The sequence below is a fragment of the Psittacula echo genome (genome assembly GCF_963264785.1).
Source record: "Psittacula echo genome assembly, chromosome: 7".
Lineage (NCBI taxonomy): Eukaryota > Metazoa > Chordata > Aves > Psittaciformes > Psittacidae > Psittacula > Psittacula echo.
In genome coordinates this window covers 54,701,986-54,726,825 of record NC_137740.1, presented here as the reverse complement: position 1 = coordinate 54,726,825, position 24,840 = coordinate 54,701,986, and the positions used below count along the sequence as shown (strand labels likewise).

The 24,840-nt window shown below is 39.5% G+C and overlaps 1 protein-coding gene across 1 annotated transcript; it reads right to left on the bottom strand.

The window, feature by feature from the left end:
• Positions 1-10,712: 10,712 nt before the first annotated feature.
• ATP6V1G3 (ATPase H+ transporting V1 subunit G3) lies at positions 10,713-21,244 on the bottom strand (the record flags this gene model as incomplete). The annotated part of the gene is made up of 3 exons (XM_080623705.1): positions 10,713-10,886; positions 13,554-13,654; positions 21,163-21,244. 3 exons carry the CDS (start codon positions 21,242-21,244, stop codon positions 10,713-10,715), a joined length of 357 nt encoding a protein of 118 aa, XP_080479831.1.
• Positions 21,245-24,840: the final 3,596 nt, after the last annotated feature.

Below are 24,840 nucleotides of genomic sequence, written 5' to 3'. Positions count from 1 at the left end.
GCCCGTAATAGCTTGCCAAACTTTCCTAAGGTTAATTGATAAAATAGATAAGAGATAATAGTATTCCATGTAGTGGTGCTTTAGGGAATACTGTGAATATTGAGGTAATTGGGGAAGTCTGTAAGGAGGGGTCAGGTGTCACTGGAGGGGAGTCAAGGTAAGATTAGAAAAGCTGAGCTGCAGATCTTGGGAATACTTGATAAAGGTCAGAACTAGAGGCCACCAGATCACTTTCTCTTGAAATACTGAGTCAAATAAAGGAAGAAGAGGGCAGAACTAGAGTAGTACCCATTCTTTCTGACACCTAATTATTGTATAGATACTGTTATTTTAATAAAATTAGCCAGCAGTAATGGCAAAGCAGCAGATTCTTCCTTTCTTTGTCTATCTGACAGATTACTCTGCGTACCAGCAGTGCAGTGGCACGCTAGAGACGGGCATGATAGGTGGTAAAAAATAGTTTAGATAGATAGTAAGAAATAACTCTGGTGGTTTCCTTCTCTCCTCACCTCTGAAAAATTAGGTTTAGCTTTGCACAAGCCGTTAATGACAGGTAGTGGGGAGCCAGCTACAAGTTAAGAACTAGCTCAAATTATACTATAAATGGACAGGCAGTATTTATATGAAGTAAGTTTGGAATTTGGAGGGTCATTATTTTTAATCCAGGTCAGACCTGTTAAATTCAAGTCTTTCAGTAAAAAACAATGCAAATGGGATTTTTTAGGTTTACAATGTGCCTTTTTAATTCCACCTCAGGGATAAACACAAGGAATTTTCTTGCTTTATACCAAATGTTAACAGGGATGGGTTAGAATTACCTACTGCTTCTCAATTTAAGAAAGGCTAATGCTCAGGTTCAGCCTGCCCCTCTTTGCAGTCTAAGCCAATTTTAGCAAGCGTTTTGTTCAAGTCATGAGCAATTTGGTATAGCTGTGTCAATGTAAGCAGGCTGTAAGCAATTGTTGCATGATCTGTCAGGAAAGTCAGATTCACATGTGCAATGGGGGGCAGTGCTCTGAATGTATTCATTGGCACCAAACATAGGCAGCAAACTTGCAACCAGGTTGAGGCAGGGATTGCTGTTCCTCGGTTTGTATAGGGCTCGGCACAAGAGAACCAGAACCCCCCTGCTGTTTAAAGAGTAATAATTCATGCTTGGTAACTCCTGGGTACCACGGTCATGGAGCAGGATTGCAGTGAGGGTAGGACTCGAGGCTGAGGTAGGAGGGGAAGATGGTTACTGTCTCCAGGAGTTTGTAGCACAACCTGACAGCAGATGAATAGGGATTTGAGAAAACAAGGAAATGATTGAGATGTTATTGGGTAACACGATAGTCAGTAGTCTTGTAACACAGCTTCTTATATGGTTGTCATGCTTTTTTGGTAGGATTTGTAGCAAAATGAAGCTTCTTATGAGGAGTGTGGAGGAGGAAAATGATGTGATGTGTTGCATGTCTATGAGGAATTCCAGTTGCAGGAGGAGAAAGCATGAAAGTGCTAATTTGAAAAAGAAATTAGAGGATAATGCCTGCTGAATCCCTAAAGAAATTAAAGAGGTTATAGTGCGGATAAATTAGGATACATGTTAGAAATAAAAAAAAAAGCTGGTTACATTTGGTGTGGGAGAACATGTTGGGCTGATGAAGGTAGGAGGCTTTGGTTTATTTATTTTCCCTCATCAGTTTTCACAATGACAGTAGTGGCTACAAGAAAGAGACTAACCAAAAAACCAATTACTCTAGCATCTGCACTCCTTTGGTGAGGTAGGTATGTTTAATTTGATCAAGGATCCTCTGAAACAGAGATGAATTCCCTGTCTCTTACTACGGAGGGATGACCGTAAGTCCTTCAGTCACATCGGCAGTGTGATCTGTGGAAATAGGCCTTCTCTACCTCTTTTGTATTAGAACAAATCCCTAAAAAAGTATCGGGTGCCCCAGTGGTTGGTGAAAGCCACTGCAGTGCAGAGGAGCTGCATATTGCACTTCCAGCAGTTTCCTTAGGGCATTAGTCTGAGGTTTTAAGTCGCAAACTGGACCTCTTACAAACCCACGGTGTTGGAGTGTGCTTCCTTTCATTTATAGGGCTCTGTTAAGATTGCTCTTTCAATTCCCAGCTCTTTCATAGACATGCTGAAGTCTGAATTCCCATAGTAGCCTGTAAGGTCAGCAAATACTTGCACATGTGCTACTAATATTTTTCCTATGCAAACATTTGTAACTACTGCAGTGCCAGTTTATTGGTTGACTTCTGAACTTGGTTGCTGGTAGTACTCTGCAAGACTCCAGCCTCAGAAGAGCAGCTGAGAGGAAGCAAGGCAGTGAAATGCAAACTCAGACATGCTTGTTATGTTACATGCACCTTCCAACTGATCTTCACTTCTCATGGACCTGAAGTTTATAAGGCAAAAAAATAGTTAAAAGAGTGGGAAAGAGGCTCATTAAACTTTATGCTTGCATCTCAACCATAAACAGCATAGTGCAGTTCTTGTTAATGCTTTGAATTTTAATTAGCTGCTGCCTTGACTAGTACAAGTCTTACTGTTTCCCACCTGATATTAGAGATTGAATATCAAGTTTAAAAACTGCACAAGATTTTGAGGAATGCTGGAGTCCATGTTTGAACGTAGGATACATGTTTGCTCACCATTTCAAGGAGAGGAAAGATATTTTCATTCTAGAGCTCAACAGGGGCTTTGTTTTACTATTCACAAAGCAAATAATAATGTATTGGTATATATGACTGCATTCAGTGTTTGCTGACAAGCCCACATGCTTCTTGTGTAGAACATATTTTTTCTTCTGAATATGACATCCTAACCACCAAAGAGTACAAATATTGGTCTTATTGCTTGACCGAGTCACATCTCAAACAAGTGAGTCACATTTTTAAAGCACCATGCTGTACTGTGGAATTACTGAATTTCTGTACAGATCAAAGCTGTGACAAGTTTTCATGTTGCACTGAACATGGCCATATCCATTTGTTCTGTTCAAGCACTGTTCCAGAGGGTGTCACAATGAACTTCACAGTAAGATCTCTTTCTTACAGCTCTTCTCATTGAAAATAATACAGCATCACAATTTAAAGCTTGGGCTGATGGATAAAATTTTAATGGAAAATTTTCAGAAAATGCCAGTATTTCTGAGACATCCTCCTGCTTTGAAATCCTCTTTAATTCTCTGGTGCACTCTGCAGCCCATTTCATTGCTATTTTGGGAGTGAAAGTGACGGCACACAGACCTAGTACAAACTGTGACCATGCACATCATCTTTAGTCTTGTACCTTGTTAGTCTAGCAACTCTCTCCATTGCAAGGTGTTTTTCTTACTGCGTCTGGTTTCAGATGGGAGCAGTAGGATCAGCAGAGCAGCAGAAGTGCTGGGACATTAGGGAACAACATAGCACAGTAAGTGCTGGACATATACACTGGTGCATAGCTCTGAGACTTTCACAAAACTGAGTCGAACTGCTCTGTTGGTATCATCTGTCTTACAGTGATTCCCAGCAGTGGACAATCAAGTCTAAGATTCTCACAACAGTTCTACCTAACCAAAAGTTTGGAAAGGAATATTGCCAGAAAACCTGGAATTGCTTTGGGAAACATGCTCCTAGGTCAGATTTAACCCCCTTTATGGTCAATTCTGACTATTTTTAGTATTGATTAAGTGGAAATTGATGAACCGTTCAGGCTTGAATTTGACACAAACAGGTAGGGGAGTAGTTTTCATTTATTTTTTCCAGGGTAAATAAATAATTATGGTCAAACCCCAAAACTGAATGAATAATGCAAATAAACTTTTTTTTAATGTCAAGGATATATGTGAGACGTTTGTGCTCCTGTACGTATAAAACTGTAAATAAAACTTGTGTAAGTTAGTAGGAATTGGAGTACTTATGGAAGAGTGTGGAGATTCTGCAGACTCTTTATCTTGGAGTAAATTATTGTCTCAATGTCAATTTTTTGAATTAGTCCAAAGGGTATTTAAGAAATTAGATGGAAGAGAAATGGTTTAAAAAAAGAGAAAGATACTGAAGTTACTTACTCCAGAGCTGAATGGAAAAACCATTAGGGAAAATACACTGAACAGGTTTGGCAGGCTGTGCCACAAGACATGTTTGTTTCCCTGAGTTCATGCAGACAGAGAAGTTAAGTGATAATAGGAAACAATGCTGGCTTTTGTCCTTGCAACTGATATTAGTAGATATGTTAAAAAGTGTTAAGCTAAGACACAATTTTTCATTTATCAAATGTTCTTCACTACTGCTAACAGCAGGGAAAGCATGAGTAAGAGGTAAAATGCATCCTCCTGATGCATGGGGAGGCAGGTTTATAAAGTAAGTTACAAATTAGGTCCTGAGGTTATTAGGGAGCCATGGTATGTGTTCCCTGGGATGGCAGAATAGTTATATCGGGGTGAGGCAGAGGGCAGCTGCAGGGTGCAGGGAAGAGACGTGGATCAGAATTCATGGCAGGAGCAATTCTCAGCAGCAGCAGTGCCCTGGCAGGTTGTCCTTGCTGGTAGGTCTCACTTCTGGCTCTCTGAGCTGCCACCACACTTCACCTTTGCTTAATATAAGCAGAGGTATGAATTATCTCACTGCCAGCAATGGGATCACTCATGTATTTGCACTATTTCCCCACAAGTAAGTCTGCATGGAAAGAGGACTGCCACAAAATGCTAGATTTATGTTCCAGAGTGACACATGCACGGTTAAATTACATTTATGTTATGTATCTGGTTTTATCCATCTATTTTCTACAATAAATCAGTGCCACAGGATTGTAGAATAAATATTTACCTGAGATATATAGAGGTGGTTATACAAATTAGGTTATATTGACATTGCTGATTTGTTTTACATTGATATTTATGCTATTTGGTTTGTTACAAGTGAATTGAATTATAAATACTGTGTTTCTTAAAGCCAAATATATTTAATAGCAAGTATTGAGTTCATTTTTCTGGCATGATATTTCACAGAAAGCTTGTTTTTAACTAAAGCAGCAGTTTTTGAAGCACGGCTGTACTCAGAATTTCTGTACTTCCAAAAGTGATATGGAAATTTGGTAGCATATTGGAGTCTGATGTGCCTGCAAATAAATCAGATAGCTGAGGCAAGAGGGACTTCCAGGAATCACCTTGGGTCAGGTAATTCAGTTGTGGCATATCGTTCATAAAAGCAACAAGGAATCTCAGGAAGTTAATAAGCTTGCAAGTCATCAAATTTTCCGCATGCAGTCATGTCTTGTAAGTGCAATAGAGTGTATTAATAGTACTCCGATGTAACATTTTCCAAGTGTTTTGTAGTAATACTGGTTGGGTCATGTACTTCTAACAAGCGTTAACATTCCTTGGGGATGGCTCAGGGTTTGAAGTGCCTTATACTACCATAAAATGCGAAATAATCAAATCTGTGAAGGACAGGCCACTGTGAACCTGGCAGGAATATATGAGACTTGTGTATTGTGTAACAAGCATTTCCTCTATTTCTGCAATGAACTGGAGGAAATTATTTCCAAGTATATGCATGTATATGTGAAGCAGAACCTAACTTTGTAACATTGAAGTTTCCTACTTAATCAACACATGACTGTGGTGGGTTTCTGGAATGGAAAAGAACTGGAATTGCTGCTGTCACCCCAAAGGCTTTGCTTGCTATCCTTCCCTCCTTTATGTTTTTTTCTTTCAGTAGCGCCTGGCTTCCCATGGACAGTCAGGGAAATGTTTGCCCCACAGTATAAAGAAGGTGATGACGAATGCCACACAGTACCATTTGGTTAGTCTTTTGGTGAGGACATCCTAGAGTAGGAACCTGACAAGTGGCTGGGACTGGAGAACAATTTTGTCTGGATAAAATCTGGTTAGTCTGCACACTTATTTGAGAGAAAAACAAATCCATAGTTGAAAAGTTGCATAGTTGAAAGATGCAGCACTCTCACACAGTTTTAATCAAGAGAAATTCCAGTTGAAGGTAGTGTTTTCCCATTAGGTGGACCACAGGCGCAAGGTTCATCTTTTCTTTTTGAAGAACTGTTACTATTTCGCAATAGCTATGTCTTTAACTGATGACAGTATAACCTGCCTGTCAATATAGCTAATGGCCAGTGCCACAGCAAATGTTGGAAGGTATTGCTTAGTGGCCTAAAAACATGTTTATATTTCATCTTCAGATTCAGTCTGAAGTCTCACCCTGCCTAGATACATACCCAGAATTCAACACAGCCCCCTTGCTGCAGGGGTGCTCAATAAATTCTTACACATAGATATCTTTCTTGCTTTGTCTGTGGTTAAGGATGCTTCTGGGCAAGGCTGCTTGCAGAGGCACGTATCAGCGGGTTCACATCTCCTGTGGTTGTATGTCATGGCAGCCTGTTGTCACCTGTCCTGTTGTAGTTCTGAGATCTGCAACAGCAGGTCATCTTGTCCCATCTTACAGGGAAACACCGCTCACAGTCCTTGAACCACAAAATCTTTAAAGTCGGGGCCTGAAATGTTTTGCTCTGTAAAGAGCTTCCCCCAGACTTGTGTCCTACATATATGATCATTTACAAAACAACTTGTGTTTTACAGATTATATGAACTTCCAAGTGTATTTTAATATGGAATAATTAATTGAGGCAGCTATATATAAGGAATGAAATCTGATTTCATTTAATGTCATAATATGTGTATTCAGTTAATATCATAATCATAAGCAGATTAATATCTGGTTCTGACTTCCCAAATCTCAGCTTCCATGCTCTTCAGAAATTAATGAGAAAGTCGGTAGAAAGCCTCTACATAGAACATAGTATTAATTCTTCATGTCTGTTTCATTTTACTTTATTTAGACTTGAAAGATATTCTATCTTACTGGCATGAGTTCAGAGATCTTCCCTCATCACCCATGAATGGGAATCACATCACTGTGTCCTCATATATTATAACATAAAGTAGAACACTGAGGGAAAACAGCCAGAGAAATTCAGCCCAGTTCATGTCATGAGTTGTATAAAACAGTTCTTGTACTTTCCACTGGTATGATCTTTTCCACTAGTTGTTGTTTGAGGCACTTCAGTCAGTGGATTTAGAATTTACTGTATAATACTGCTCTTCTTTTTCAGACAGCAAAAGCTTTGTTAACCCACTTTTGTAAGACAGTGTTGAATGTGGTCAATCTAGGAAACCTCCAAGTTCATTTCATCCCCATCCCCATTCATTTTATTGATTACTGATTTATTGATAGGTAGAATATACTAATCGAAATATGAAAGTGCTAATCACCGTTGCTGTGTACAGTTGTCTCTGGGAAGAGAGGGTAATAGTTAATCCTTACAGAGTTTGGCTTCCAATGATATAAGGAAAATCCCTTTGTCTGAAGTGGTGCTGTGGTCGGGCAACCACCCTTTCCAGTGGAAAGCTGTCTGGAGAGATGGAAACCTTCATAGGAGCTCTTCAGGTGTTTGATAAGACCCTGATGATTTCAGAAGTATTTATGGGAAAAAAAAAAAAAAAAGATTTACACAGACATGAACTCTATTTATATGTGGCTTTCTATCTGTGTTGTGATATGTGAGATGTTGCCATTTTATTTGCCAGCTGCATTGGTACACATTAAGCAACAGAGTGCCAGCACACTGTGAGGGCTGGGAGCTCCCTGGCTTCCAGGTATCATCCCCAGGAGGTGGCAGGGTGGTTGTAATAACCTGTGGTAGGTGACTGCTAATACAGAGTAACCGGTTTTAGTCTTTTCTTATGCATTTAAAAGCATTTTGAAGTTAATCCTCCTTGCTTCTACTATTTCTTCTGTGTGGAATAATTATTTGCCTTTATCCTGAATATGTGAATGTCATACTAGATATTTTGTGTGCTCGTAAATTCAGCAGGCATTTTCTTGGCACCTAAATGTTCCATTGATGCAGCTGGTACTTTACACTCTTCATTTAAAAAACCCAGTATCTTGCCAAATCACATGAAATCTAATTGGACCTTTACCTCTGTACAGCTAAAAGTGGTGGTGTAACCAACCTTTCCTTGTCAGTAAGTAGGAATGAATGTAGAAGACAGCAAATGCACAGTGCTCAAAGCTGTCAGATTTATATCTCTCAAGATCAAAGAGCTAATCATAATGAATTAATTCTCTTTTCATGAGTGGTAGCTTTTCATACTGGCCACAGTTCAAGACAATATTCATGTTCAGAAAGTTTGAGTACTTAAGACCCAATTTATATCTCAAGTATGCAGGTGATAGCAAGGGTACAGCCAGGTCATTGCCGTGATTGCAGTGCAGCATGAGAGGTGGCAGACCTGATCTGTCCTCTCCAGACAATGTCCATTCGTGCTTCCAGTGGCTTCTGCTATCCCTCACCACATGCTTGGGTTTTTTTCAAGGAGGGCGTATTCATGTGGTGATGTGTTTTAAAGACCTAAATAAGATGTGTTTGTGGCTGTTAGGGCTAGAAGGGTAAAGAGTAGCATTGAAAGGGGGACAGAAGCTTTGCAAGAAAAGCAGTTGGTGACAGAAGGTAGATTTTTGCAAGAATGAGGGAAAGGAGGAATGTCATAGAAAGGAGTGGGGCAATGCAAGAAGACAAAGCTTTATTTCATGTAATCTGTGTTGGTGACTTCCTGGAAAGCTGCTTCTCTAGTTTGCTGCCAACTGAGCTGTGGCAATTCTGCTCTTCCTGTATAGGGGTATTGTTTTCCCATACAGCTGGCAATGAAAACTCCATTGCTTTAGTTCTGTAGTTGACCTGCAACATTTCTGTATATTTAGAAATGATAAACTGGTGGAAAGGGTCTAAGGTAGCCCAGAAGGGAAAGTGGAGCAGTCCTGAACACTGCAGTGAATCCTTGTGAGAGATTAGCGTCCACCTTGGTGACTGCTTAAGCTCACAGAAAATATACGCTTCACACTTGAGGGACTGCACTGGGACTGTAGCCATGACCCAAACTGGAGGCATGTGTGCCTAAGCAATAAAGAAATCCTGACTGCCCCGTGCCATGCAGGAAGATGCCTGCACTGGTTCATGCGCATAGGCTGGAACTGAAGTTCCTTCATCCCCTCAGTAGATCAAAACCTATTGTAACTTGATTCAAAGTACTCCTAAATAAATGAGCCTTCTGCTGATTTAACTGATTTTAAATCCTTCAACAGGATTTCTAGTCTCTTTCCTATTCCTCAGCATCCTTGAGTCCCCAGAGAATATAATCAAGCACAAGAGACTGTAACAATCAGAGCTTGGAGATTATGTGGCATCCAGGCACAGCCTTGAGAAGTCATGTTTGCTGGCATTAAGTTGACTACAGCTTTATGGTCATTTTATGCATGACAGCATGTCAGCTGTGTAAACCTCACTGGAACAGGAGATTGCCTATGATTAGCTGCTGTGAAATTGAAATGATTTGTCTGTGTCTACGTGGACTGAAAATCATGGCTGTTGTTTGCTGGTCATTACAATTTCTCAAGCTTCTTTTCTAATTCGGTGTTATTTTGTACTGGAGACAAGGCATTAAGGGGGTTCATGATGCAGGTGCCAGACCCCCACTTCAGCAGTGCCTCCCATCATCCTTCCATCAGATTTAATGGTCTTCACCTTGAAAGCACCAGATCATACTGTATTTTCCGAACTGCAGCAGAATTCATTGCAAGGGAAATCTGTGCCATTGAATAGTGCTCAAGGTCACTTAGAGTAACAGAAGTGAGCTCTAAGTGGCATGATTTCTGTGGACAACTTGTGGGTTAAGGTACCATCTAATGTAACTGCTGTAGAGTTTGAGCCCATGGATTCCTGTGCTTTTGGTGTAACTTTATAGATAATGATGGATCTGCCAGTCTGCACCTTGAATCAAAGCAATTTTGTGAATAATGATTACTCCTGTTCTTAGTTTTCAAACTTAACAAAGGTATATAAAGTTTATGGTGTGGGTATACAAAAGGATAATACTTTGAGTATGGCTTTTGAATGTAATTCTGTAAAAGTCAGCTATATTTTGCTCTAAATTAGCATACAAAGATTGAAAATGTTTTGACTCATTCATTTTGACCAAAAGCTGCAGACTTCCTATATGTTCTATAAGCAGAGCACTCTTTGTCTTGCAAGGGAAGCAGAAATCCTTTATTTTAAGTTTTTGTGATATTCTTGAAGTACAATGAAGATTGGGGTAAGCAGACTTTATGTAACACCACATAGAATCACACATCAACTGGTTTGGTTTGGAAGGGGCCTTAAAGATCACCTTGTTCCAACCTCCCTTCTGTGGGCAGGGACACTTTCCACTAGACCAGGTTGCTCTAAGCCCCATCCAACCTGGCCTTGAACACTGCCAGGTATGGGGCAGCAAGAGTTTCTTGGGGCAGCCTGCTCCAGTGTCCTACCACTCTTGAAGTGAAGAAGTATACCCCACTACAGAACATTTTATAACAGAAAAGGAATAAAGACTCCTACTGAAAAGCTGCTGGTGACAAATAATCATTTATTCTACTGTTGTTGACTTGCCCTTGTCTAAATGACAGTGTCTTAGCTACCAACAGGAAACAATATTCCAACAAATGCTTGTGAAACCCTGTGTAATTATTGTCACATTAAAAGCTTATATGGAACTGTGTGCTTTTGGCTTTAGTGTTCTTTTTATTTCATGTATACAGAAACAATAAATGAGAAAATATTTATGCTTATCAAGAAAGAAGGCTACTTTTACAAACATCCTTAAGTACATCAATGGATCTTAAACTGCGTGTCTGAAGTTTGGGTGAAGTTCAGGGCTGATATCACATATCGTGTTCAAAAGCTTTTTCATCATGCTTTCCATGTTCTTGTGGTAGCTGCTAGTGAGGTTTCGGACGTTTTCTGTTGTTTGCTCTTCTATTTTAGCAGAGAGGTTGCCTTGGGAGCCCATGACCTGAAAAGCAGAAGTCCTCTGAGCAAAATAAAGGGTTACGTATGACTATGTTTATTGCACTTTTCTTCATTATCTAGTCTAAACATAATCTGAACATGTCACAGTGCTCCTAGCAGTAAGGGTATGATCTAGGTTGAACTGTATACATAAAAGCAGGATTAAAGGGAACTCTTTCATATGCTCATTAGCAATGGGAATCTCCCCATGTAATGAAAGTTTCCCAGTTCACGGTGGGAACAACATTATGCATGTTTGTCTTTTATATCGCTTATTTTTAATGACTAGTCAACTAAGTTCTATCACCCATGTGCTTCATTTGGCCTCACTGAGAATGAATGTGAGTGTGGCTAAGGAGCAAAACATTACGGTTTCAGAGTACTTGAAATGTCTTCAGCAGTTAGTGATGTACAAACCTCAACAGGCCGCAGACAAGGTCTGTTAATGTTACATTTTCTTATCTGGCAAAATACCAGACAGCTTCTGGCACAGTTAATATCAGGACATTCGCTTAGAATTTAATTGACTCTAGACTTGCTGAACATTTTAGCAAGGTTATGTTATTAACAGATGCATGAGTTCCAAATCTGTGACTTTGCTCCTTCCTCCCCCACTGCCCCAACATCCCTAGGATTCCTCCCTTATGGAAAAGTTCTACAGATACCAGCAGAGAAAAGGTTTCCAGTTAAGAAATTCTATGGGGGAGAGCAGAAGACATTTCTGCATGATGACAGAGTAAGAAAGGAATAAGTAATGTATTCTTTATATTCCTGCCATGGTTCTCTGGAGTGGACTAGCAGCTGATATTAGTGATATTAGTGAAATACCTAGTGCATGACCAGAAATGAGGGAGAAGTGATGAGCTTTATTTTCCATGTGATTTCAGCCCAACTTAGTCCTTAAAAGAAGGAAATGCAGCTGAGTTAAGATCTTTTGCAACTTTATCAGTACCTGACTATGTAGTAAAAAGCCTTCTTGTAATCCAGATGTAAAATGCTTTCCGATTTGGAAATAATACAGGATGTAAATGTAATTGTAAATATTGGGAAAAGATTATAGCTTCCTATAGTAACTGTTTTTAGCTGGCATTTCATTTTAGCTTTTAGACTAATTGTAAAGGTCTTATGTGGGGAAGATTGTACAGCTTAGACAACATTTGTGAAGCTGATGTTTTCCACTGGGGAAAATAACTTTCTAGAGATCCCAGATGGTTGTGTGCTATCCAGCTACTAAATACTTTTGAAAAACCTCAAGAAAAGTAGTATAATAATAGTATAACTTTAAGAAGAGCTTCTGCAGACTGGGAACCTGCTTTCTCAGTTCATGCTAATATTGTAACAAGATAGTCAATTCTGCTGCGTATTTTTTTAACTGTTTTCTGCTTCTGAATTTGAAGACTTTTTGCTTCTCAGAATGCAGATAATGTTCTTCTGGCCTTGAAGGTTTGTCCCTTATTTTGTCCGTACTGGTTTTATGCTAGTTTCATTCCAAAGTCTCTAAAATGTTACCTTGACTTACTGACTTGGAAGCCACAAAATTCAGAACGAGCCTTCATAACTCCCGAGTTCACAGATCTCAGACCCTGAGTACAAACACCATGAGCACTAGCAAAATTGGTTTGAGATTTGGGCTTAAATTTAGTATGTTTTGAAAAAAGATTTTGTGTAAAAAAAAAAAAAAAGGTCTTATCACTCTAACTTCAAATTAACAATTTTCTGTTACTGCTGTTGTTCATTCTGGACTGATGTGGAACATCTCATAGTATGAGAAAATTTACGCCAGTTTTGATACAGCAAAAGACTAAGTAGAAGAGGAAGAATAACATTAAATGAGACTGTGATGAGAATTAAAAATACTTGTGTCCAAATACCTGACCGGTTAACTGAACTGGGCATCAGACTTCCCTCTGCACTGGCTTAGCTGGAACTCCTGCCTGCCTTCCAGGCACAGGTTAATAATGATGACGTTTGTCTGGGTGGGTAAATGTTTGACATAATGGGGTCAGGGAATGTGAAGGAGGACTGCAATGATCTTGTACAACATACTGTCATTTGAGGAACAATATGTACTTTGTCCTGCTTCTGTGAAATGTTCACTCATAGACAGTGGCCTTTCCCTGCAGCTTTAATTTTGTTTGTGTAAAAAAAGAATTGAGTTCCCACCAAAGCAATATCTTTACTATGAAAATATGGTGAAAACCCCCAAAGTTTTGAAGATTTCAGTTCATCAAAGATGCCATCTTGTATGCAGTCAAAAAAGTCAGCTAAAGTAGAACAGAATCAGAAAGAAAGATTTTAAAACATAGAATCATTGCTTTTACTGCAACGCCCACCTTACTGAAACCTTCAGTTTCAAGACAGGAATGAGGTCTGTCTGGTGTTAAAGAAAGAGGACCCAAAGGCATTTTTCTTTGAGAGGTATGTCTTCAAAGGACAAGCATGAGCCAAATACAGAATCTGGACAATTTTAGTCATGAAAGTCCACAATACCTTCTCAAATGCATTCAAAGCCTGTCAAGAAGTCAAAATGAAGCATATACACACTGTAGGTGATACCTCTGTTTAATCATGTGATCATGTTGGTTTGTGGATGTCCCTGTGTAACACTGAAGCAATTTGTTTTACCATTGAGCAGACTGACACTACAAAAGAACATATGCAGGTTTCTTACAGTTGTCTGCTTGTTCCTAAATTCCTTCTCCCTCTGTAACCTGTAGTGGTCTATCTCGGCTATGGCTTCTTCTTTGGCCTGCTTCAGCCTTCTTCCCTTTCCTAATGGGGGAAAGAACAGAGATTTACTTCACACGCAATTGTCACTGTATACCAAAAGATGAATATCTCTAAATCAGAGGTATTTTACCCCAGCATGGTAAAACAGACAAAGCTTTGAGCAAAGTCAACGGCAGCTTTATTTGCACAAGAATAGTCAGAAGAGCCAAAGTGATTTAGGTAGGTGCTTTTTGATTGAAAGCCAGTCACAAAAGTACCCATCTTTTGAGACCCAACTCCCTGTGTGAAAGCACACATCAAATGAAAAGCTTGTTGGTTTGCTAACAACAGAAGTCTTTTTGCAATTACACATTATCTCATAACACAAATGCATTTTTTTTTTAATCACAGCTTGGTGTTTAAATAAATATCTATCTTTCCTTCATCAGCAATAGTAGCAGCCAGATAACAGATTTTAGTTGTCACTGATAGGAAAAGACTTTATTCTGTCAGATTTGCTGTATTGATGGGTTGCCAGCATCCCTTCATCCCACACCAACTGGATTCTGCTAGAGCTGGCAGATTTCCAAAGTACTGCAAGATATGTCTTAACCACTACCAAACTGAGTTGCAACCTTCAGGCTTTGTCCTCTTCTCCCTCACCCTTTTGCCTTAATGACCATAAGCATAAGGTTGTTTCTGGGTGTAGCAGGGATGTTATGTAAAGCAAAGGAGTAAAAGGTTTGATGGGGATGTGATGCTTAAATTTTTACATGGAGCAGGTGTTGAATATGTCATAACCACCCCATGGTGATGCATCTTTGTCTGCTTGTTTGTATAAACTTGGTAAGGTTTCATGGATCACCACAGGAATCTGCTCTCGTTTGGAAAAAGTCACTTTCTAACTGATGTAGCTATAAACCTCTTGCATTGAGAGTTGGTATGTTACATTTGAGACACCTGGGCTGATGCTGATTTTTATGATATCTTTCTGCTGAACAGCTAGAATTATAGGAGTGGGAGGGGATAAGCTTGCTCCCTTTTCTTAATAGGGAAAAAATGTCTTCAATGGCTAAAAAAGCTATTTCTTAGTTGCTTAAATTAGGATATCACAAGAATGAGAGACTGGAGGCCCAGCAACTGAAAAAAGACATCTTGGTCTCATGCCTGAAACATCCATTTATTTATTTATTTACTAAACATCACTGAGCAATATGAATACTCTTGTGAGTTTTTGTTGTATTTTTTGTTTGTTTGGTTGGTTCTTTTAATCATTCAATTCAAGCAAGGAAGCTGAAAGCAGTACATTTTCTGAAATCCTAAGGAACATTATACAACTAGGTTAGAATGGCAAGCGTTAGTATTTCTGGTTTATTTTCTCCAGGCTGCTGCATTGGATTGGTTACACATGTGCTCGGCTTCTGAAGCCTTATCAGGTGTGGCATATAGCAGTCTAGTTTCACTGAGCATGGCACAATGAGGAAGCTGAATCTTGGGACGAAGACTGTTGTTTATGAGACATCTGAGATTAAGCAAAAGCTTGGGAAAAATGCCTGATCCGCCAGTAAATTATTTGCCCAGTTGATGGCTCCTTCTCAAGTCATTATCTGCAGATATGTAAATTTATTTAGAAGCAGAGAGATGCCTGCAATGTGAATTGCCTTTTAAAGTCTTGTTTCCTGCACTGTTTGATGTTGTGGGTGTTCTTATTCTGGGAACCAGGGTGCATGGCTTTTTACAGGAAGCAGCAACCTGGTGAGGAACTACATAGCTTTACTGACTCTCAGTTCATCAGCGCAGTGCTCTCTTGTGTAGTTAATTGTATTGCCCAGAGTCCTTCTACCACCGAGGCACTGTGTTTATGTGTTAAGGGCCAGAAAGGCAGTTTAAAACCTAATATGTACTTTCTTAGGTCTTGTATACGTGTGATAAAGGCTGATTCCCTCAGCTTCTGCCACTCACCATATGCAGTCTTGGGATGAGTATGTGTGAACTGACAGATTTGTGTAAGAGCCTGATATCAATCTGGACAACAAAATTTGGAACCAGGTTTAGGTCTTAATTTTGGAGTTTCCTTTATTCTCTTCACCAAATTTGGAGCTGATCAGACATTTATAGAGCTTTTCTCTAGGAGCAGAGCTGGGGGGTGTTTCTCAAGCTGTAAGTCAGGGGGAGTGACTATGATGAAGCTCTGCCAATTTCACCAGCTGAGGAACTGGATCTCTATAGCAAATTAAATTATTTCAAAATCAGTGGGATTTTAATTTCAAATTCCATCTGGGGGGCCATCTGTAGTAAATATGTTGCATATTTGGCCACCGGATAGATAAATAAGTCCATTTAAAATTCACAAAATGGAAAGACAGTAACTGTAAAACAACAGTTCACTTGCCTCTGACAATGCAGCTAGTGAACCAAAAAGTATATATATACATATGTGTCAGCTCTTGACAGTGCACTGGAGTAAGCACAATACATAGGGTGTCACTGTAGGGTGGCAGCCATTTCATTTTTCCATGATGCCTTTAGGATTGGCACAGCAGGAACCTGCTGCTTCTTATTTAATTAAGTGGAAAAGCTGTGAGTAAATTACTGCTAGTTCAACAACGTTGTGGACAGAATCGGCAACTGCCAACATATGCGATAGTGCATATGCTGCACCTGATTAAGTTAAGCAGAAACTCAAGCTTAACCTGCTGTTTCACTAGAGACAAACCAAAATTAATTAATCAGTCTGTTATTAACCACTTGTCTGCTACCTTAGTTGTGCAATATGGGATTGCCTTTTCAAAGTCTCACTGATTTTCTGGATGGGATTCTCTGCAGAGCACAGACGAGCTGAAATCAAGCCTTAGACACTGAAGGGTGGCAGAGCATTGAAATTCAGCCAAGGCCATGCAAAAAGAGGGCAAGAAATACAGGAGGATGGGCAAACCAACCTGTCCCTATGATATTTCCTCTAGGATAATAAAGGTGAGGTACAGAAAGCTCCAAGTTTGAAGAGACTTCTCCCACAGGGCGAGCTGTGGGGGCCAGGTTTTCTGCTGCCCCTTCATCCCTCCTTGGAAGATGGAGAGCAGCAAAGCAACTGTGCTCTGGATTCCTTGTCCACTGCCATCCGCGATTACTGTAGCTGGCAGCCTATACATCATGTTAAATTGGCCAAATCTTAACCAGGTCAGCCCCGTATCAGATTTTCTTACCTAACATGGGAGAGCATGACTAGCATGGAGAAAGGCTGTATTCTTTTTTCTAGGTGTTTTTGTAATGTTAATAAAATTCTTAGCTCTGGTTAGATCCAAAAGAACTGGAAGGTTTTTAGGTTGTTGGGTTTTTTTTTGATCTTGCAAGAAAAAGACAGTAGAAAGCAAAAGTCTTGCATTCTAATTTGCTCAAACAGTTATCTTACTTCCCCAAAACTGCCATGCTGAAATTTTCTTTCTGATTTCAAACATACCATCTAGGCTTCTAGCTGAAGTCCTGCAAAGAAATAATCTCATATGAAGAAGTTGCCAAAAAGTAATCCTGTTTTCTTTAAATAGGACCATTTCAGTTGTCTTCAACAGTGTTAAATCATCTGCAAAATGGGATTTAGGATGCTTATTTTGAGAAGGCTATTTTGCACTTTTAATAAACAACAATAGGAGCAGCTGATCAGTATGTATAGTTTTTTCAGCAGATAAAATATGTCCTGGATATTATCCAAGATAATGCTATGGATCTAATTCTATTTACAATATCTTATTTTGATTAACATTTGTTTTTAATCTGAATTTCTGAAATCTTTCATGTGAGTTTTCATTTTATTAGGTGCTAGAAATTCAAGCCAAGATAGAAAAATCTATAGGAAAACAAGTTTTGTTAAATCCAGTGTTCATGATACATTGGTTTTCCTTGTTTTACCCAAAAGGGTTTTTGGGAATTGATGCCTTGGCTCTGACAATGCATCCAAAAATGATAGCTAAAGCAGTGGTGTGTGTAGAAGACCGAAGGATTTCAGACTGTTTTGATTTGTTTGATGAATAGTTTCAGCCTTGCATGTGTGCATTTATCAACAACTTATTACTAATTTTTCAGGTATAAACAATGTCAGCCAATGATACAGTAAGGATATTGCAAACTAGGATGAAGGGTTTTGAGCAAGAAGTATGAAAAAGCATGTAAAGAACAGCTTTTTTTGTATTTTTTGCTTTGGTTCATGTCTATAAATATAATTTTATCTATTTGCTAATTTTTCAGCTGTCTAAAATGGATTTTGCATTACAAAGAGCTGCACATATGTCAGCAAAAAATAGGCCCATTATCTGTTTATATACAATATAATGTGTGTGTTCACACTACATTTTGATCTGGTTATGTGAGTAGCAACTGTAAACATTGAAGGGTTTACATAAGGGGAGTTTTGCTAATCGCATTTCCTTGAAAATGACTTTTTGCCATTCATTCTTCTCACATTACAATGTAAATAGAACAGTTGCACTCATTCCTACAGTGCTGTTGTGCAATGACTGTTTTCAGCGACAAAGGAGGTCATAGGTGCAGTTTAACAGGAACAGGACTACATCAGGACTCACCGAATGTTCATTGCTTTCATTTGCAGTCTAGATCTGCAGAGTGCCAGCCCCTGAGCAGAAGCTGCTGATCTAAACTGGTACCAGGTGGATCTGGGCTGGCATTTTCTGCAGTAAAGCAGCATGTGCTCACCTTGTTTCACTGAACTGTATGTGTGTGCACAGGTTAACCGATTAAACTGGTTATATTGGTTGCATTTCATGTATTTCCTTTTCTCTTGGTTTTTATGCTCAGAGACAAACTTTGCCATCCTTTATGCTGACCTAACTGCAGAATCACTCTGAAGAAGAGACTGTTGAAGTAATTCTGACTTGGCATAACCAGACTGCCATTAAAGGAATCCCTTTTGACCTTGTCTGACAGCATTGAAATTATGCTGGTAAAGTTAAGTATTTTTAAGGTGGTGTAGTGACATTGCTGTGAACAAAATTGAAATTAGTACATAGCTATTACATAGCTATATAATATTATTGTACAGCTTTGTATTGCTATAATTATTCTGTAATTATATTGATTGTATAGCTATAATTATTCTGTTAGATTAAATATAACGTTTGTTTTAACACAAAATCCAGGGCAGACTTAAAAAAAACCGAAACAAATCAGAAACGCTAAGGCCTGACCTTGCTTGTGTGATCATGAGATCTAAAATTCACAAGAGCTTTGCTATTCACACCCTGATAGAAACTGTTGTCAGTATTTAACATGAACAAAAGGAAACCACAGAGTCTTTAGGCTGTAGATGAATATGCCACTTCATTAGTTATTTAAACTTTTTGCTACTGATCAGTTACACCTAGGAATAAAATTTCTTAGAAATGCTTGAGGTTTCTCATGGGATCACATAGAACTGCTGAGGCTGGAAGGAGCCTCCGGGGTCCACTCCAAGCCCTTGCTCAGAGCAGGCTTGGCAAGAGCACCTTGATCAGGGCCATATCCAGCTGGTTTGAACGTCTCTGAGGATGGAGGATGTCCACTGCCTCTCCAGGCAGCCTGTTCCTGGGTTTGATCTCCCTCACAGTTATAGAGTTGTTTTCTTACATTTAAATTTTTGTTATTGCCTCTTGCCCTTTCAGTGGATGCCATTAGAAAGAGTATGGCTCTGTCTTTATCTCATCTTCCATCTCCACCTCTATGTCCAGATATTTATGTACGAGAAACTTTAATTTTCCTAAATTTTTATTAAGGCAAAAGACTGTTTGCCCTTAAAAGTAATGGAGAAGAAAGTCATACTGAGGAAATATTTTTACTCTGAATATTTTTAATGGTAGCAAAATTCTTAATAGCTCTTTTTCTGTAGCTGTTGAATAACTTCTATCAGTGTATTGAGGTAAATGTAGGCAGTGGTTTAATTCAAGTTTCATACTCAAAGGGATCTGGAAGATACTTTATCTGTAAGGAGCTTTGTGCTTATCACAAACACACTGTATAGGGCTGAGGTGATGACAGGATAGTGCATTTTTTGGCAGAGCAGAGTAAAGGCACCACTAACTATGTCTGGATTCTGCAAGACAACTTGGGTCACTACTTTTATGTTATAATGATATTTTTCATTCTTGGAGCTCCTTAATTTACAAAGCCTCTTTTTAACTGGTTCTTTTAGAAAAAGCTAAACTGAAACAAAACATTTTAATTTAGAAATGAAAACATCAAAAAAGCCAAAAACCAAAAATAAAGGGTGATCAACATCAAGCTATTATGGCTAAAGTCCTGATTCTGCAGCCTGTGTTCAGACCAGACTTCCACTCCCTCCAGTGAGGGATGTGCCTTTCCAGGTCATATGCTTTCTTGCTTATTGCTTCAGGGAACAGTGCATTTCCTCTGCCCTACAGAAGGGAAGAATCATTCCACCTAGAGCACCTCATTTGGCTATGTAAAGGTCGAATCACTTCTTAATTATTCCTTGCTTTCAGGCTGGGAGCAGCAACCTCCAAACACCTTCTTTTTGTGAACCTTCTGTTTTATAAAGGTGGGCAAATTCTCCGCCTCCCCATTGATTCTGCAAGGCGTGGGTAGTGGCTGGATGCTCAGGGAAGTGCTGTTGCCTCTCTACTTATTTTTTGTGTGCTGCTGTACAAATTCACATGCCAAACTAATAATTAATGAACACACAGCTGATTTGTTTGTAACAGGGATATAGAAGCTACACAAATTATTTTTGTTTAGCTTCTGTTTCACCCTGGAAAACAAAATATGTTCCTTTGTCACACTCTTGCTCCACATGATATCATCTTTGTCCATTTCACTTGAGTCCTGCAGGACAACAGTGTTTCCTGCTGTTGGTTTCTAAATTAGGATAACTCTACAAAACAGTTCTGGTTCTAATGCGGGTCAGTGACTCATGTGGCTGGTACCTACATTCAGGAGAATAAGGTCACCATATTTTGCTTTAAATCACTGGGAGATGAACACAGAAAATAAAAGGATATCAATAATTGAAAAACTCTGCCAGGGGAATTATTTCTTTGATTTAAATTCTTCTGGCAGACACCTTAATTTTTCTATTTGTTGTTGTTATTTTTTTGCTTATAAATGCCTAGAATAAAAGTATTTAAGGCATTATTATTGGATATCTAAACTTGCTTTGCCCTGGGCATTTAAGTATTGAGTAAGTAAGACATTTATTTTAATCTGAGCATTTAATCACTTGGTGGTTACTTACACCATGTAGAAAGACATATCAATGACTCTACAGCATTGATGGTGCTTGTGATTGTACCATGGCTTTGATTACTGTCATTGTGCTGAAGTCTCCTTGTTTAATGTAATAAGGCACACAAGCACATGTGCACACAGAATTTTAAGCAAACTCTGCATGTTCAGGTTTGGTTCAATACCTGGCTGCAGTCAAGGCACAGTACTAATGCAAGTGTGAAGAAAGAATAGGAGCAGCACAGCTGTGATGTATGCAGATGAAATAATGTTGGTTTTCTGTAAGCCAGTGTAATCCTGAAGAGTTTGCAGTTGAAAACTACAGTAAAACCAGGCCAGCTACTTACTTTTTTTGGCTTCCTCCAGTTTGTCCTTGGCACGTTTTTCTGCCTGCAAAAGCTGCTGGATTCCTTGAGACTGGCTGGTCATGCTGATTGCTGAGGCTGAACTTCTGTGGATCTGAAGCTCGGAGGGAGTTTTATGCAGCTGCCAGGCTCTTCCTTGTGCTTTTTGTTCTGTCTGTTATTACAACAACCTTCCAGATTGCACCAAACCAGCCGGCTCTGCCTGGATTGCTGCTGGGTGAAAAGAGCTGCTAGTGCAATCAGAAAAACACAGCAGTGAGGCTGAAGGGAATGTTTTCCCCTCCTCAGGGTCACAGAAAAGCTGAAGTGTCCGATTAACACATTGGAAAGGAAGAAAAGAGCACTCCAAGTGACTTGTAGTTTAATGGGGATTTTTCTTTTTTCTTAAATCTTTTATTCCTGAAGCAGAATATAGTTAATCTTGTCAGAGGAACTGAGGTAAAAAAAAATGTTTCTTGGAATTTCCTTACAATAAAACTTCCCCTGAATGTGAAGAATCAGACTCGGTCAACAAGATTGAACACAGTGAACGGGTTGTAAGCTTCTGCTTGGTGTTAGTTCTTCACATTATTTGCTGTATTTTTTCACTTTAAAAAGTAATCTTCATTGGAATTTAATTCACAAGTGACTAAAGCTTAGAAAAAGCATGTGGTGGTTGAGGTGTGCTCTGCCTTGTAATCTGTTTGAGGGAGATGAGTGTTGTGGTGGGAAGTTGTGGTGTTAGCTCTAAGATCCAGACTCCGGGAAGGTATGACTGGTGGTCTTACTGTCAAAGTACTAACACACAACAGTCAAGTGGACTCATGAGCATGGCTGTAGATGCACATTCTGTTTTCTACAGTAGAAGGTATGTCTTGTGAGAGACTGCAGGGATAAGCAGCACGTTCATACTTTGAATCCTTATTGAAAAAAACAACAGATCCCATTATCACAGGACCTTCAGCCACTGCACAGGAGGGGGACATGTCAAGATGCACAATTAAATAGGTTTTTATTTTAATACTTCATAGCATGAGTAAAGCATATTTATTACAAGTTCTTCTGGTGCAGCTGTGTCAGGACCAGAGATCACCTTCTGCTGTAAATGTGGTGGTTTTCTGTTTAGTTTTTGTTGTTGCTGTTTTTTTCCTGACTGCAAGTATATATATGGATATATATTTCTACATATATGTATATAGATACGATTTCTGCATACAGATTATAAAGTACATATATATGTATATATAAAAATTATTTGGTGCTCCCTGCTAATGACCCTTGCCGTAGGGCCCCTTCTTTTTGGGGGTTTCTAGAGCAGCTGTGCGTGTTGGCTGCAAGGCTGTTACCTAGTCCTTATGAGGAAATGAGCACTGTTGTTAAGAAGGTTCTCCCCTCCCTCCGCCCCTCCCGGCCCATCCCAAACAGCTGCAGGCTGAGGGAAAACAGAAGGAGAAGTCTCTTTCCCTGCCGCTGTCTTCAGCTGTGCTTTGAATGACAGTAGCACGGGGAGTTTGAAAAGGAAGTTGTTTTATTTTCTCATTTGGGATATCGTGGAGTCAAATTCCGCCCAGGCTTCCCCTTGAGAAAATGCCGATTTCTTACAGCATATGAAACACTGAATTTCTTCTTTCATCCAGAAACTGTATGAGAAGCCTCCTCATCTCTAGCACTGAAATCTGAGGTCTGCTCCTGCTGCAAGACAGCAGACATGGCACTGCTTTTAGAAGATTTTAATGCATAGCCTTGAAGGTTATTTTATTCAGACATAGAAGAGGAAGTGATGATTGATTGCACAGAAAATGTAGAAACACAAAATGTAGGGTTAGGAAGCCTGTAATGCCACTGGGGCTTAGCTCCAGATGATCTGACCAGCAAAGAAAAGCAGAAGTGGAAAATGAAAGTAAAAAATGAAGAGATTTGGTTTACTTGGGGTAGGAAACTTGGGCTCAGAACTTTAAAGCAGTAGTTACTTAAAAATTAAATAGGACGCGGAAATGTCAGGCTTGTCTCAAACATCAGAAGTATATTCCAGGCAAAGGGGCTCGTCAAGCAAATCTTGTTGCTATCAAAAATGTTGCAAAACTTCTCAACCCAGGACACAAAGTAAACTGTGTCAGAGTTTCTGGACTTAGCCGAAAGTGTCAGGGGCCAGACCCTTTGATTTTTTTTCAGAGCAGTTCTCAGTGCTGTAGTTATATTATTTGGGACTCAGAAATGATCTGAATTTTGATATTTACAATCTATTAATTTAAATATTTCACAGAAAATAGGTTTGTATGATGAATTTTAAGGGAAAAAAGTCCACCCTTGAACAGATTACAAAGCTCTTCCATTGTTAAAAATATCATCTATTTCTTAAGCAAATCAATGGAGCTGCAGATGTCACAGTTCACACATTTCAATGCATTTTCTGAATAATGAAAAAATCTCAGTTTATTACTTTCCTTGTAGCTAGTTCAGATACAGTGTGGTGGCATGCCAATGCCACGCTGGCACTCCTCACTGCATCAGCAGGTACTGCTACTCTTCTGCAGGGGACAGGATGATAGTTTATTTTGGCTGGTGCTTATATATGTTTTTTTAGACTCCACAGAAAGTACTGCACCTGAGAACTAATTTCGAAGCTTGTCTGGTGATGATGGTGATGATCTCAGACTACGTTTACATGGCACCTCTGTGTATCCCACTTCATGGATAATTCATTAAAATAAAGTAGGTTAAAGCCACCAACTGACCAAACAGGCTCCTACTTCGTCACACAAGCTAATAAGAAACTTCTCTGTGTTGTAGTCCCTGGCATTCTTTCCAAGTCAGCTCCAGACTCAATTTAATTAGAGAAGCTGATGTGATGACTGGTGCTTAGGGGGAGGAGAAGTGTTACTGGAGGGAGAAAGGGCAGAGAGAAAGAAGTTTGGTGGGGTTTTGTGTTTGGTGGTTGTATTGTGGTCGGTGTGGGTTTTTTTAGGCCTCCTCGCTTTTCTTAGCACCTCATTCAGTTATCTTGGTCCCCAGAATTTCCTGAGCCTTTTCTGATTGTCCTCAGTGACAGAAAGAGAAAAATGGGCTCAACTCTGGAATTCTAGCTCCCCCAAAGCAAAGGTGTGTAGAGCAAGGAAATGACGAGTCTTACAAGAGATGAGAGAGCGTGCTGAGCTCCTCGTGCTTAACCTCCTGCTTATCTACAGCTTAACTGTCAGAACCATTCTAAATCAGGCATTTCTAGTTTAAACAGAGGCTGTGCAGCTGCTGTGTTCTCTCTGCAGTGGGTAGGTCAGGGCCAGTGAGTAGGTTCACCCCAGGTAGTCCAGATTTTATTTGGCAAAAAATCTGCTTGCTGTTACTCAAATTGAACCTTACCTAGTATGAATATAACGACTTCTCAGCCTGCCTGCCACTGAGCAGTAAAGGCAGTGCTGTGGCATCTTTTATTGTGGTTGAAGTGTGCACAGGCTCCCTTATATGTAGGAGGGCAGCGGGCAGAGTTTCTGCTGAAATGTGTTTTAAGTTGAAGGTCTCCCACACATTGTCTCTGTGGCTGTATTTCCCAAAGCATGCGTATTTATTTTTTTAAAATCACGTTTTTATTGTAAAAAAATATTATTTCCGAATGAGCTGCTATGACTACTAAGTAGCATGCTTTGTTCAGGCTACAGCTTCAAAGCAGCAACACTGATTCAATGA